We start from the raw sequence: 14,124 nt of genomic DNA, 5'->3' as shown, positions 1-14,124 counted from the left end.
GCTGTTGTTTGGTGCAGAATTTTCTGGTGGGTTTTTTATAAGTTTGGGTTAGAGTTTTTTGAGGGTAGTTATTTCATGTGTGTTGGGTTTGGTTTTTTTGATGATGCATTAGAAAATGTAAAAAGGAAACACAAAAATCTGCATTAAAATGAAAAGAGAACTATTATGATGATTCTTAACATGAGACAAAAGCCAAATCTGCCTGGAGGCAGATCTTTGAAACTATGTTACTTCAGGCTTTTGGCTTCTTTATGCTAGCTTTAGTGGCACAGAAGCAAAACAATTATTTTTAGCTTTTTGCTGAGTTTTCTTTCCCCCCTCAGCATTTTTCAAGTTCACATCTCTGATCCCAGGGAATTGTTTGAAAAGCTGTCATTGGAATGAGGAGAAAGATTCAGTAATGTGCTTGTTATAGGCATTCAGTGCTGCTGTGTATAGTTATAATGTGATTTCAATGTGAAAAATCACTGTTCACGGTTTTAAAATACCCCAAATATTGTAATCTAAGGAAGGCACTAGATGAGACTGTGCCCTTCACAATGCCTTGTTTAATGTAATATTGATCTCTTGGAAATTGAAGTGTTAGACTGCCAATTAATGGATGTAACACTAGTCATGTGTGTCAGCTGTGGGTACACTGCAGCGCTGTTTCATGGCTACACCTGACTGAGGTGAATATGTTGCTCCCCCCACCCCCAGGCTGGGAGTGTCTCTCCAGGCATGCCTGCTGCAGATTGTGGGCTACAGAAACCTCATTGCAGAGGTGGAGAAGCTGCGCCGAGAGCCGTACGATTCGGAGAATCCGCAGCACGAGGAAATGCTGCTGAAGGTAGGCACTCAAGAGGTGCTTGGGGGGCATCCTTCATTCATGTCAGCTCCCAGGCCTGCTTCATAAACCTCTTTTGAACACTGAGAGCTGTTCTCACCTTCCTGCATCGTGTACCTGTTTTAAGATAAGACTACACAGCCTTATAATCCGGTCTGGGTGTAAGACCTGCCAAGCAAGCAGCTCACTCCCTGGCTGATAAATGCATTTCCCTTGGCTGGACTATATCTAGGCACTGGATAACACAGGTCTTAGAGCACAGAGCTGTTATCTGCAGTGAGCTCTGCTAAAGTAGTTTTATGTCCTACTTCAGTACACCTTTCTCCAACACAAGAAGTATTTTTCTCTATTAACCAATTACAAATTTATTTCTTCAATTTAATGTATTTTTGCAGGGCAATGTCTGGGTATACCAATGGCAAGCATGTATTTTTTATTGTGTGGAATGGAAGAGTGGGAGTTGATGACTTACACATTTATAGTTACCAAATGTATTTTCAAGTGAAAACAAAATGACACTATTTTTTCAATAATACATGCAGAGTCTGGAAAACCATAACAATTGGTTTTTACTTCCTTCATGCTTTCAGGAAAACCTTGCACTGGAGCAGATAATAAAAGCAATTTCTCTATCTTGAAGCCATAAGCAGAGAAAGAGCTAGAGAGTTCTTATATTAGAAAGAAATTGAGGAAAGAATAAAGGTCTGGAAAACAGCCTAATAGCAAGCCCTGGTCCTGATCCTGCTTTAACCATAGCTATTGCAAGACACTTCAGAGAAATGCCAAGAAACAGAATAAGTGATAGTGAGCTTATTGGCTATAAGCAAAATGCCTTCCTAGAGAATTTTCAGAGTTCTTATAAAAACATACTACCTGTTTGGTTGTGGGGGGTTTTCTTTTTCAATTTAAGACAAAAAATACTGAAGACTTTAACAACACCAGATGATGGTGAAGATGTCTTCCATGCTGTAGCTTGCAGTGCAAGCCTTTGCACAAGTTGCAGTGAGAGCTTCTGGAAGTTTTACCATAATTACTTGGTCTTCCAAAATCCCAGTAGGCATATTATACAAGCACTGTCAGATGCAAGTAACTACCTCTAAAAATGCCTCAGATGGTCAGGGTTCCTGTTGGTGTCTGGAAAGCTGCCTTTGAGGTTTGCTCACTGATGGGAGGTGGCTCACCAAGGAATGGTCCAAATCCAGAGCTGCCCTGAAGGAGTGTTCTAACCATCAGGTAGACTTGGGTAGGTGGACTTCTCCTGTTCAAGTCCTGCCCCTGTGCATCCAAATGCACAAATTTATGGGAGTAGAGTGAGTTTTAACTAAAGAGACACACAGATTTACCCATTGAGGAAGCCTGTGTCTTGCAGGTGAGAGATCCAGCCTACAGTGTTGGCTGCTGAAAATAGCAGGCACCTCACTGCTGATTAAAGAGGGCCTTTGGCTCCAGGAGAGCATCTATAAATTCCCTAAATACAAGAATCTCCGTTGCCCAGAGAGCAAGTAGGGTCTGGCATCATAGGTGAGAAGGACCAAGGAGCTGGCTGTAGTCTCTCCCCACCATCCAGCCTGAGAATCATGTCAGCAATGATGTGTAGTCACGTAAGTGCTTGAGAAACATAATTACACAAGCATAAAAGCAGAATGGAACTAAGCATTTGTCTGAGAAGAGATTAAACAGTGCAGTTTATGCAACATTATGCAGAGTCAAAATGTTGAAAAAAATATCAGTTTCACCTAAGTATTAGCACTTGTTTACAGCAGATGTTCTACTTTTGCAAATGTCAAATGGAAATATGTCCAAGGGTTTAATTCATTTTGTCATCCTTGCTGTGTAAGAATAGTCTGGTTGGTTTTCATTCCTTCTGGATACTCTGCTAAGTGATCTCTGCAATGGGTAATTCGGGTTCCTAATGGCTATCATTTATTCATGTTTACCAGGAGAGCACTTAATGAATGAGAGAAAGATTAACTTAATGTGATTGTACTAATGATTAATACTGTATTTACTGTTGATGGATGAACATTGGTTTAAACAATGATGCTTTATACAGTCGTTACAAAGTGAAATCATTAAAATTTTAACCTTCCCAGGGCACTTAATTTTAAATGCAGTTGCTAAAATTGAAACAATTTCTGTTTTTATTTGGGAAATAAGCACACAGATCTTTCCCTTGGGTAGGCTTTGTCTGAGTGATTTTCTTGAGGATGTACTCACCAACTCATGACTGGTGATTAATACATTTTCTTATTCTAAATTCTGATTTCTTAATACACTTCAAAAAGGGTGAGTTTGTGATATGGCACATGAGGTGTGCATAAAGGTATGCATTTGTCATATGTCAATTGAGGCTGCTTTTAGGTACATAACAACATGATATTTAAGCACTAAAGTTGCTGGGCCAGTGCAGTTAAATGGATTTATTCCAGCTGATGATCTGGCTTGTTAAATCACTTTGGACATTTCTTTATGCGAGATCAATGAATGATTCTTCCCTTAGTTAAATATGATGGTGCACATGCTATCCTGGTATGGATTTTTTTTTTAATGTTCTCCAGTTTGCTGTTCAACACCGTGGTAGCCAACTCTCTTGATTTATACCCTTTCCAGAGACTTGCAAAAAAATGAAAAAGAGAAAAGATTGCTGCAGAACCTTAGGAACTCAAAGGTGCTCTGCTGCACTGTCAGTGATTTACAACCAAATTCCAGCCCATTCCTGTCTCTGTGCTTATGGAGGCAGACACCACCTTGATGAACAAAGCATAAGCAAAACAGGTCTTGTTAGAGCAGCTGTGATAAGGGCAGAAAGGCCTTGTAGGGCTGAAATGTCTGCAATACTTCAGAGCAGTTTGGGATTTCCCCCCACAGACACACATCCAGAGGAACTCCATGTGATTTTGTGTTTGGGTTGCTGGGATAGAAATGCTGGGATACTGTTCAGTGATCAGAACTTAGCTTGATTTAAAAAGAGAAAAAAAAAAAAAGAAAAAAAAAAGCTCTACTGTGTGGAAACTTCATTATGTTTTACCTGTAATCTTCCTAGTTGTGGAAATGCTTGAAGCCGAATTCACCGCTGAAAGCTCGGATTTCGAAGCAGTGGTGTGAAATTGGTTTCCAAGGTGACGATCCTAAAACAGACTTTAGAGGAATGGGTCTCCTGGGCTTATATAACTTGGTGTAAGTATGTCCCTCTGCAGATGGCTTTACATGTGTCTGAAGTCATGAAAAGCAGCATTACTTGCAGATTTTAGCAAATCTGAGGGAATAATTTATAAAAGTGCCAGGGACTTCATATTAAGCAAGTGAAACAATTTATTTGCTAGCCTCATTTTTGGAGTGTTTCTCAAAGGGGTCTCCTTTCTTTCAGTATTCCTAATTCAACCTTGTAATACCACTTGCTAAGCCCTTTTTTTAGTTTCTCTGTGACACAGCAAGTTAGCACTCTCTTCCTACCAGAAAAAAAGTGTAAAGTATATTTTCATCAGTATCTAGATCTCCTTAAACAAAATGCCCTGGAAGTATGTAGGTGGGAGGGTTATGTTACTGCTCAGCTGCTGTCTTTGGGAATTTCATGCTGAATTCTTAAGCAAAACACTTGATATGCAGTCACTGATGGTAGATTTAAGTAGTTTGACTACTGCTTCAATTTCTGTCGATACTCAAAATTAAGCAGTGAGTTTACATCACTTTTTTCTTCCAACTCATGCACACCAGGTGTTAATGCCATGCTTTGTAATTTGGGAATTGACTAATGCCTGTCATTTTCTACAGCAATTGTATTTGCTGCATGCAGTTACATAACTTGGAAACATTTGGTAAAATAACTTCTCCTTACAAGGCGAAAAATAAGTATTTGCTGCTTTTACAGATTGCAGGACATAAATCATCCTCTGTCCGTATGTTGTTCCCTAGTAAATCTCAGTTGAGGATCTGGACTCTTGACTCTGGCTTTGAACTTCCATTTGAAATTAATCCCTACCATGTATTTAATTTCTTAGTCTTCTGTGATGACTCTTATCTTGCTTAATGAATCTGCCAGATCAAGAGGTCTGAACTGCTTTTTCCTGAGCTCAGCACCCGACATGCTCCAGTCACAAACAACTGATTTTCTGTAGAGAGGAGACTCTGCAATGCACATTCACTAAACCCATACAGGAGTGCACTTGGAGCTGGAGGCTGCTTTTATCTTTCAGTTTGGGGGTCTGAGTGGCAGTTTAATGAGTTTAACACACCAGATGCTGCTCATACTGTGTAACACATGCACCTGCCTTTAGAAAGGTGTGTATAGACAGCTTAGTATGACTTCACATGCTTTTTTTGCTTTTGTTTCTTTTTAAACAATTCACCCTAAACATATATGTCTGCAGGTATTTTGCTGAATGGGACACTGAGATAGCTCAGCAAGTTCTCACTGATTCTCTTCACCCTAAATACAGGTAATGCTTGAGACCAGAAACAATAACTTGAGAGAGCACTCTGCTGGCTCTCTTTGAGGAAGGGGGCTGGGTTTTTTCTCTTTGTTGGGCATGTCCTTGGGTATTTCCACATGCTGTCTGTTGAAAAGTACTGATCCTGAAAGCTGATCAGGTGCAAGAGGTAAACTTGTATGCCAGATCTTAGAAATAGTTAAATTTATTGTTAAGTGTTTTCACTTCTGATTTCAAGTGATTTTTGTGTTTTTATTTACCTTTATTTTAATTTGTTTGTGTTTTTTCATAATAAAGGGAAGTCACTAAGAAGGAACTAAGGTATTTTTTTTCTTTTTTCTAAGTTTTCTGAGACACTACATGTAAATAAAGATCAAACTACAATTTGGTGTGTTATAATCTTAAAGTCTTTGTTGCAACACTGGGAGATCCATGTTCTTTCCTTTAGACCCAAACTGGGCAGGGGAACACTGGGTACGTATGAACATGCTTATATATAAAAAATGAAATCCACCTTGCTTGATATTGTTAAAGTGACTGACTTGATAATCATAAGTAGTCTATGCTAAATATTTGTTAGTAGAGCTGAAAAGCCCCTTTATTTATAATCACATATTCTGTCTGCCTTGACTAATGGTGGTTCCAATGTGGTTACTCCATTGTCCTGGCTGTTCAGAGATCAGGTACCTTCAAGCATCACAAACTGTGCTGTAGGTAATTTGTCAGTAAGAGACTCCATAGTTATTGGGGAGTGGAGGCCTCTTAGCCAGTTACATAGAAATCAGTTCCCTTAAAATACATTTTTCTTCTGCCCGTAGTGTTAGACATCCATAAAGCTGGTGCACACCTAAATCCTGAAGCTTTTGATCTCCTCAGGGTTCTTGTTTTTTGTTTTTTTTTTCCCTGTTGAGTTCCTAGTGATAATTCTGTGACAAAAAGCCCTTGGAACATATTAGTGTGCTTCATTTGCATGTTTGATTACCAAGGGCAGTCTTGGAGTGCAGTGTGAGCATGTGCAATTTCTGTGCCCTGACAGAGCATTCAGTAGAAGATAGATGCTGCAGGTGGTGCCCATGGGGATCTTCCTGGTGTGGTTGCTTAGCAGCTGTGCTGTTTTCTGATGGGATCAATGGATTTTCTATCTCAGTTGAACTCTTTCACTTGCCCACATCCTATGTGTGCCACCTTTATTATTCAGTCTTTACCTGGGGTTTTCTAACTGGCGTTATTCCGCAGCCTACAAAGATGGTTCCGATTTTAGAGGATGAGCAAATAATAGTGTATTCCTGTCTGCAAAGTTATTTAGGAGCTGAAGTTTCTGTCCTCATGCATGCCAACTAGTAACCCTCAGGTCACAATGGGTGTGAACCTATTAGCATCTTAAGTAATTATTGACAACAATTTTTATATACTATATTTACATGAAGCTCAGGGAATTGTTTTTAGTGTAATTTATACTCACTGAAGTTCAAGAATAGTCTAAGAACAATGCTTTATAGACACAAAGCTGTCTATAGTTTGGCACCTAAAGCTTGCAAACTCTGATTTGCCTTACTAGGGCAAAATTTCCACAGCCATGTCAAGGCTGTAGGCTCCTCGTTAGGGTCAATTCTGTGCCTGCCTTTAGCTGGTTTTAAATGCAGGCAATGATTTCTGCTAAACTTGCTCATCTCAGTAGATTCAAACCTGGTTAGTGGGATGTTGGCTGACTGGCTGGATCACACAGCTCTTTTAAATTGTTGAAGAGCTGAAATTTAGTTAAAAATCAATCTGTTCCCTGACTAATTTTATTTAAGGGAGGCGTCTTCTGTGTCCTTGAAAAGCACTGCATTATTGTGCCAAATAATAGGAAACTCTGTTCCTTATCTTTGGCTGTTGAGTGATTTCTAATTTGGCTGGTCATAAAAACTTACTGTCAGAGGAGTATTTTCATGTTTGCCTCCTCAGGTGAATCATGCCTCAGCATCAGTGATGAGTATCACGAATATCTCTGAAAACACAAAAGAGCTAAAACCATCTTTGATTAGTTAAATATAACCTACAACTTCTTGTACAGCTCAAGCTTAACTGAAGTGGCTCACCTTTGTGTTCAATTTAGAAAACAATGAGTTTTTGCTGAGAGCATTGACATAGGTGCATTTTGTGATGGTGAGACCAGTTTGTTGGCAATGCTCTAAACCAGTTACTCATTTCAAGTCTGTTTCTATCAATCCATTCAGCCAGAAGGAGTGTTAAGTGGGATTAGCCATATAAAAGAAGATAAAATGTCATGTTCAGGCAATATTATAACATCAGAGAAGTTGAAAGAAAATATTTGTCAGTTAGTAATGTTCAGCAATATCTGGATTTTAACTATTTTTTTCTTCCTCAGCCAACTTAGCAAAGCTGAATGGGAGAAGAAAAAGTTTGATAAGGCAATTGGGTAAGTTTAAAGACCTTTTTTAATTTCCTGCAAACACAGCAAATAACAGTGATGCTATATATTTGAGGGAGAAAAGTTGTTTCCTAGTTCCTTTTTAAAAGAAATTTCTGTGAGCATATGTACATCTGCCACACCTTGATTTTGGTCGAAGGTTACTGGAGAAACAATTCAAGTTACATTCAGAAAAAAATAAGCCAAAAATTTTGTAGCAAGGAGAAGCTTTCTTTGTGTGCTATATATAGTGTGGTGATTAATATCTGTTTAATTCTTCTTAGCACATGACATGATCAAGTTTCACTTCTTGCTGTCAAAGCCAGGTTCAGAACTGCTTTTAGGAAAATATAATAGCCAAGAAATAGTACTGAGGGTTTTTTCTTCTTTAACAGAGGGTTTGGTAGAACTGCATTATTCATGGAAATGGAACAGGATGTTCCTTCTGAATGTATCTAAAAATCTGTAATACAAGATTTTACTGCCCAGATTTAATTTTTCTGTGAAAGTTGCCATTAGGCAAGTTAACTTCATGCTGAAGTTAACTTCTGGACTTCTGGTTTGTTTTTTTCCCTCCTGAAATGCAAAAAAAAAAAAAAAGGTTAAAGGAAAAGAAAATATTTCTGTTTGCTTGATAGAGGTAGTTGAAAAAATACCCAAGACAGTCTAGAGAAGACAGCTGTCTTTAGCTGAGAAAAAAATTCAATCACTGAGTATCCAAACATGTTTGCTTTTGTGACTGAATGTCCGTGTGAGTCTTTATGTGCTTTCTTGGGAAATAGTCACTGCTAGAAATGTCAAGTTCTTTATGAACCGGCCTTACAAGTTAGCTTCCAGTTTCTGAGTTTTGTTGTGCCTTAATATACTTCACTTGTTAATATCTCCTGGCAGGACAGAGTTTTCTTAATGGGTCTGATTTTCTTGTTTCTGTTTCCTGCAGGCTTTGATTTAGGATTTTGCCTGTTTTCTGGCCCTGTCTCTATCTCTTTTTTAGGGAGAAATCAGAGGTGACTGTGCTGGATCTTTTTTACAAGCTTTTTAGCCATATGAATGTCTTTTTAGGACAGGTTGTTGAAGCATGATGTTCCTAACTATGGGTAATGAGTTCCAGTGGGAACTCCAGCAGTTAAAAATAACAAATGATGGGTCACCCTGCAGCCGTGGCCACCGTGTGGAGTCCTTGCCCTGTTTCAGAGGCGAGTGCAGGAGCACAGGGACGTCTGTGCTTGTTCTTATGTTGTAGGAATTAATCAGTACTGTTCCCCTGAAAAGGCTGGCACAGTGATGAGACTCCTGTTTTTACTGTGACCACGTATTTCCCAAGGGAAATGCTGTACAAAGAACGCAGAATAAATGTTTTCCTTGATTTGCACCCCACACACACCTTGGAAACTCACAAAGGAGAGAATTAATGCATCTCAGTAACAGGGTCATCAGTGTTCCTTAAAATGGGACAAAAGAAGGTGAATTCTCAACAAAAGTTACTGCTTTTCCTTACAGCTACTCTTTTGCCATCGTGGGCATTAACATAACAGACCTTGCATACAACCTGCTCGTGAGTGGGGCTCTGAAGACCCATTTCTACAACGTTGCTCCAGAAGCACCCACGCTCACCCACTTCCAGCAGACGTTCTGTAAGTGCTGGGTGGGAGTGTGGGGCAAGGGGTGGAAATCCATAACTGGTACTCTGCTAACATACCACTGCCCATATTTAAAAAAAAGAAATAAAGTCTTCTGACACAGCATAGAGACTGTGCCCTCCTGTCTCGGATGCTTGGATTCTGCTCTCCAGCTGTGATGGAGGCCACCACCAAGCCAAGGTGTAAAACAAATTAAGAAACACAAACAAAAAATGCACTGAGCACCTTACCAAGTGACCTTCCTGTTTTTTAAAAAATAAGAAAAAAGCAAATGTGCTTTAAGGAGTGTCTGAATATTGTTTCCCCTTAAATCCAACTGTCATGTGATACTGCATCTACATTCCAGTGTTACTCCCTACCCTTCAGCAGAGTTGCAGCTTCACCACCAAAATAATGTTTTGACAGCTCTGTCCCCTGTATTTAAGCATCCCTGCTGCAGCAGAGGCCTGCTGTTCATCTTTGCACAGTGGGAGTAACACTTCTAATATTTTTCAATGTGTAGGCAAGGAACTGATAATGAGCACTTGCAGCATCTTTCCCTCTTTTTATACTCCCTGGTTTTATGTTTCAGTTTCTGAATCCACATGTCAAGATGACTAGTGACTTATTGTATTTATTGTGAGAGATTCTGCCACTGTGTGTAATATTCATCCAATTTTGGCCTCGTCCAGAATAGGTTTAGTCTTGTTCCTGCCCAGTGTCATGAGGTGTCAGATCTCAGTGAAAAGGATTCTCTTTGTGGATGATAATTATTAATTCCAGGCTAGTTTCTAATTTTATATGTTATCTTTACATGCAGTATTTATCTCTTCTTCCTTCGTATTGTTTTGTAGGCTACTTAATGCATGAATTCCACAAATTCTGGATTGATGAGGATCCACTGGACATAATGGAATTTAATCGTGTCAGAGAGAAATTTTACAAGCGAATCTTGAGACAGCTCCAGAACCCAGAGATGGCTCTGTGTCCTCACTTTGCTGCATCAGAAAGTTTAATCAATATGTAGTTACTCAGTTGATTTAATTTGGAAGCACTGTCTCACTCTTGGTTTAGATCACTGTTAGACCATCACTAGCATACTGAATGACCATGGCAATCGTGTGCATGTTTTTGGCGCAGTGTTCATCTACTTTTGTCACAGGATCCCCTTATGCTTCTCTTGCTGGGGATTTTTCATTTTAAATGGGTGCTCATATTGCCTCATTATGCAGTGTTACCTTCTGAATTGATGTCCAGATATCAGAGTTTTTCTATTTTTTTAGACTTTCCTCATAATTCAGCATTGACAATTGAATTGTATTTCTCTAGCAGTGTTTTTGTATATGTGGAATAAGTAGCTGGATCTTGTATTGTGAAAGCTTTTTAACTTCTCGGTATGTTTTAAGATAACTACTGGCATTTCAAGCAAAATATATGTTTGGACCTCATCTAGAAGATAATGTAATTTAATCTAATTCAGACAAACACATTTAAGTCCAATTTTCTCCATGCAACCATTATATGCTTAATGCAAAATTAATGAGGCTTGTGAGATACAACTTTCAGTGAGAAGAGTTTATGCAGAATTATGATCAAATGCATGAATACCAAATGGTCTGGTGATGCTAACACAGTGAGCTGTGAGCACATTCACAACTAAGAGATACCGGCAGGGGCCAAAAATTAAAACATCGGGCTGTTGTCACCAACACCACCACGCTGAGGCATGGTCTAGATTCCTGCACATTCCTTTGGGTATGCAGGGCTTAGTGCTTTGTGTCACACGTTGGAAGGCAACATGATTTGGTCACGTGGTGCTTGGTGAATTCAGGGAAGCAAAATTATTTATCTTTTCTTTGAACTACTGAAAATGTTGCTTTGGTTGTTAATTCAGTTCCTAAGAGCTGGGAGAAATATTTGGTTAGAAGGTTTAGAACAAAACTGCTTGTGTTTCCCAGACTGCTTATAAAAAAAAATTCAAAATGGCAAACTGCCTTTTTTCTAAAACCATAAATGAATAAAAGTGTTTGACAATAAGATTGTGTAGTATACTGAATAACATCTACCATGGCATTTCATACCCATGGTATTTTTTACCTTCTAAGCAATCAATTTTAGTATTATATGTTTGTGTAAATCACTTGCATATGGAGATTAAATTGAGTAGTGTCCAACTACTTGTGAATATATGAATAAATTATACATCATTCTAAACTGAAGCACTGTGGGTTTTATTTTTGAGATATGCAGTAATACAGAGGAAAAGTGTTTTACTTAATGGATGAGGTAAAATGGGTTGTAACAGCTCTGTGGTATTCCCGAGGATGAAGTGTGATCACAACTTCTTCAGATAAGGTGCTTTATATCATTTTAGTTACTGCTTGGGCCATCACTTTATTTAACTAAATAAATAAATGAATAAATGGAAGTACTTCAACTTCCTAGGAAACTCCTTGGGTTTAAGTTGTCTCATTTCTTTGCTAAAATGTAAGCTGGGGGTCAGGACTTGTCTACACGGCTGGAAAATTGCACTCATGGAGTTAATCAGCAGCATTTTATGGGTGTTGCAATAATTAGTCTTTTCCAATGAATCTGGAAATACGGAACTGGAAACATTAACAATTGCATATTTTGCATGAGAATACAAGGAATAAAAACTATGCTTGTTCAACTTAATACCATTGATATTGGAAAGTGGTTATTTATAGCCATTAGGTCTCAAGGACTTTTTTGTGTGACTCTTGAAGCTTCTAAAATAGGTTTCTAGTAACAGTTTTCCTTGTTTCAAATTTTAGGGTCTCTCTTTCTTTCCTTGCCCCACTCTGACTTAAGTATCTTCTGCAATTTATTAGGTTACACTGGTTTATTTTTATTGCTCTGCAGTGGAGTTCATAAAGTTGCAGGGGAGGGAGGGTTCCTGCTACCTTCTTATTGCTCTGATCCTCTCAGGTGTGCCTTGTCTCAAGGTGTCAACTTCAAATAAAACCAGAAAATGTCATCTGGCTCTGTGTCAGATTGTATCAGTATAATCTAACTAGTTTGGGTGATTATTTTTCCTGTCTTGCAGGAAGATAGATTTAATGAAGTGAAAGTGTGAAATTCCTTCTCCTGTGGAGCCCTTGCATGCTGGTGCCTTCAAATCTTATCATCCTGCCTGCTTGTGCTTCAGCTTTGTCCTGTTTTTGTTCCCAAAATCAATGTCAGACCTGGAGCAGAGAACATCCCTGGTGGGTGCCCAAAACTGGCTGGGCATGCTGGGGGAGCATGTCTGTGGGGCACTGCCTTCCTTCCTCCTCAAGAATGACCTCTTACAATGGTTTAATTAAGTATAAAGAAGGTTTAGGTTGGATCTTTCCAAAAACCTTCCACAGCTTCATGGTTGTTGCATTTCACCAACCATCTCTCTCAGGCTCATGCCTGGCCGTGTTCATCTCAGGCAGCAAGTGCTTCCTGCCCAGGCTGCACAGTAAATGGTCACCTTCTTTCTTAACAGGCAGTTTTTCTCAGGCAAATAATTCACATTGCCAATGCCATGCAGCCCAGGTGTTGTTTATAAAAGGCACAGCCATGTTGTAAGTCCAAGCTGCTACTTTACTGTATAAAATTCAAGACAGCCTGCTGAAGCTATGCAGAATATGCATTGCTTAGAATATGTATTGCTTGGGGTCAGCAGGTGAAAATATAACTGATGAAGGTATAACATTGGGAGATTGAATGTGTTAAAATGCAGAAATATTAACCTTGATTTGTTTAAAGCTGGGGGGGAAAGGGCTATGTTGTATTGAAGTTCTTTAATTCTGTATTCATCCTTTTGTAATGGTGCCTATATTCTTCTCTGTTACACATTCAAGCACTTCCCATAGCACAGCATTTTCTTATCCCAGCTAATGTGTATTTAAATTGTTACCAGGGCTCCTTTAACAACATAGTTGGAAACAGACTTGTCTTCAGTAACCTTGGTGCTTCAATAACCTTTCCATCCACATGCTGCACAGCATCTGTGGAGCTGGGGCTGTGAGAGCCCCAGGATCTGTGCCTGGGGGGTTGATTACAGCCAGGAGGAGGAGAGAAAGTGCTACTCCGCCTTCCTGACACTCTTTGGCTTCTAGCTTTTTTTTTGTTCTTTGAGGGAAGGAGAAATATTTTGCTTCTAATTGGCACTTTTGGAAGGTAGTTTTTCAAATGCTGGTGCTGGTGGTATTTCTATGTGCTGTTTTTAGAAGCAAACGAGGTCTACCTTATATATACAATTTGCCTTGGACAGTTGTATCTCCTGACTGTTTCCTGGAGCAGCACTGAAGCTCTATTGAAAAATTTACTGTCATTCAGAGGGTAAAGGAGATTAATTTATTGTCTTTTTTAATGAAAGAGCAATCTCTAAAAGCACCTGTGCCCACTGTGGGCCCTGTGGGGCACAGACAGCTGGTGATGACTTAGCACACTAAAACACTTTGCTGCAAGCAGGGCATTTTCAGCATGTCTCCAGTTGAAAAAAAGTGCTGTTAGATGGAACATGATGTATGTGAACAGAGTGCTGATGCTCAGGTTAATGAACCCAGATTTGCCTCCGCTGGCCCAAAGAATCACTGGTAGCATCATAATACATTGGCTTCCATTATGAGGGATCATCATTTCTTTCTTAATCCCTCCCTTCATGGATTATGATTAGCTTTTAACATGCCATTTGCTGACCTGTCCCTTTTTGTCAGAATGTGACCGGAGATTTTCCACCCTTCCACAGGAGTGACCAGCATGGCAGGGTTGTCCCCTGGTGTGGTATTGCAGATTGTTGTCATTCCTGCCCAAGCTCTAGGGGAAACCTCAATCCACAGCTCCACC

General features: G+C 39.4%; 1 protein-coding gene across 5 annotated transcripts in view; it reads left to right on the top strand.

Moving 5' to 3' along the window:
* ELMOD1 (ELMO domain containing 1) overlaps nucleotides 1–11,734 on the top strand; it is a 43,447-nt gene extending 31,713 nt beyond the window's left edge. For 3 of the 5 annotated variants that reach the window (XM_064718178.1, XM_064718188.1, XM_064718198.1), the window contains 7 exons: nucleotides 700–829; nucleotides 3,870–4,003; nucleotides 5,194–5,262; nucleotides 5,551–5,574; nucleotides 7,625–7,675; nucleotides 9,167–9,300; nucleotides 10,140–11,504. In XM_064718178.1, coding sequence (XP_064574248.1) covers nucleotides 700–829; nucleotides 3,870–4,003; nucleotides 5,194–5,262; nucleotides 5,551–5,574; nucleotides 7,625–7,675; nucleotides 9,167–9,300; nucleotides 10,140–10,312 — 715 coding nt within the window. In that variant the 3' untranslated portion in view covers nucleotides 10,313–11,504. Of the gene's footprint in view, nucleotides 1–699; nucleotides 830–3,869; nucleotides 4,004–5,193; nucleotides 5,263–5,550; nucleotides 5,575–7,624; nucleotides 7,676–9,166; nucleotides 9,301–10,139 lie in introns of all 5 variants that reach the window. The other 2 variants (XM_064718207.1, XM_064718217.1) reach the window with 1 other exon arrangement.
* Nucleotides 11,735–14,124: the final 2,390 nt, after the last annotated feature.

This window comes from Zonotrichia leucophrys, chromosome 1, assembly GCF_028769735.1.
Source record: "Zonotrichia leucophrys gambelii isolate GWCS_2022_RI chromosome 1, RI_Zleu_2.0, whole genome shotgun sequence".
NCBI classification, from domain to species: Eukaryota; Metazoa; Chordata; class Aves; order Passeriformes; family Passerellidae; genus Zonotrichia; species Zonotrichia leucophrys.
Note: the sequence above shows the minus strand (reverse complement) of the source record. Positions and strands in the feature narration are given on the sequence as shown.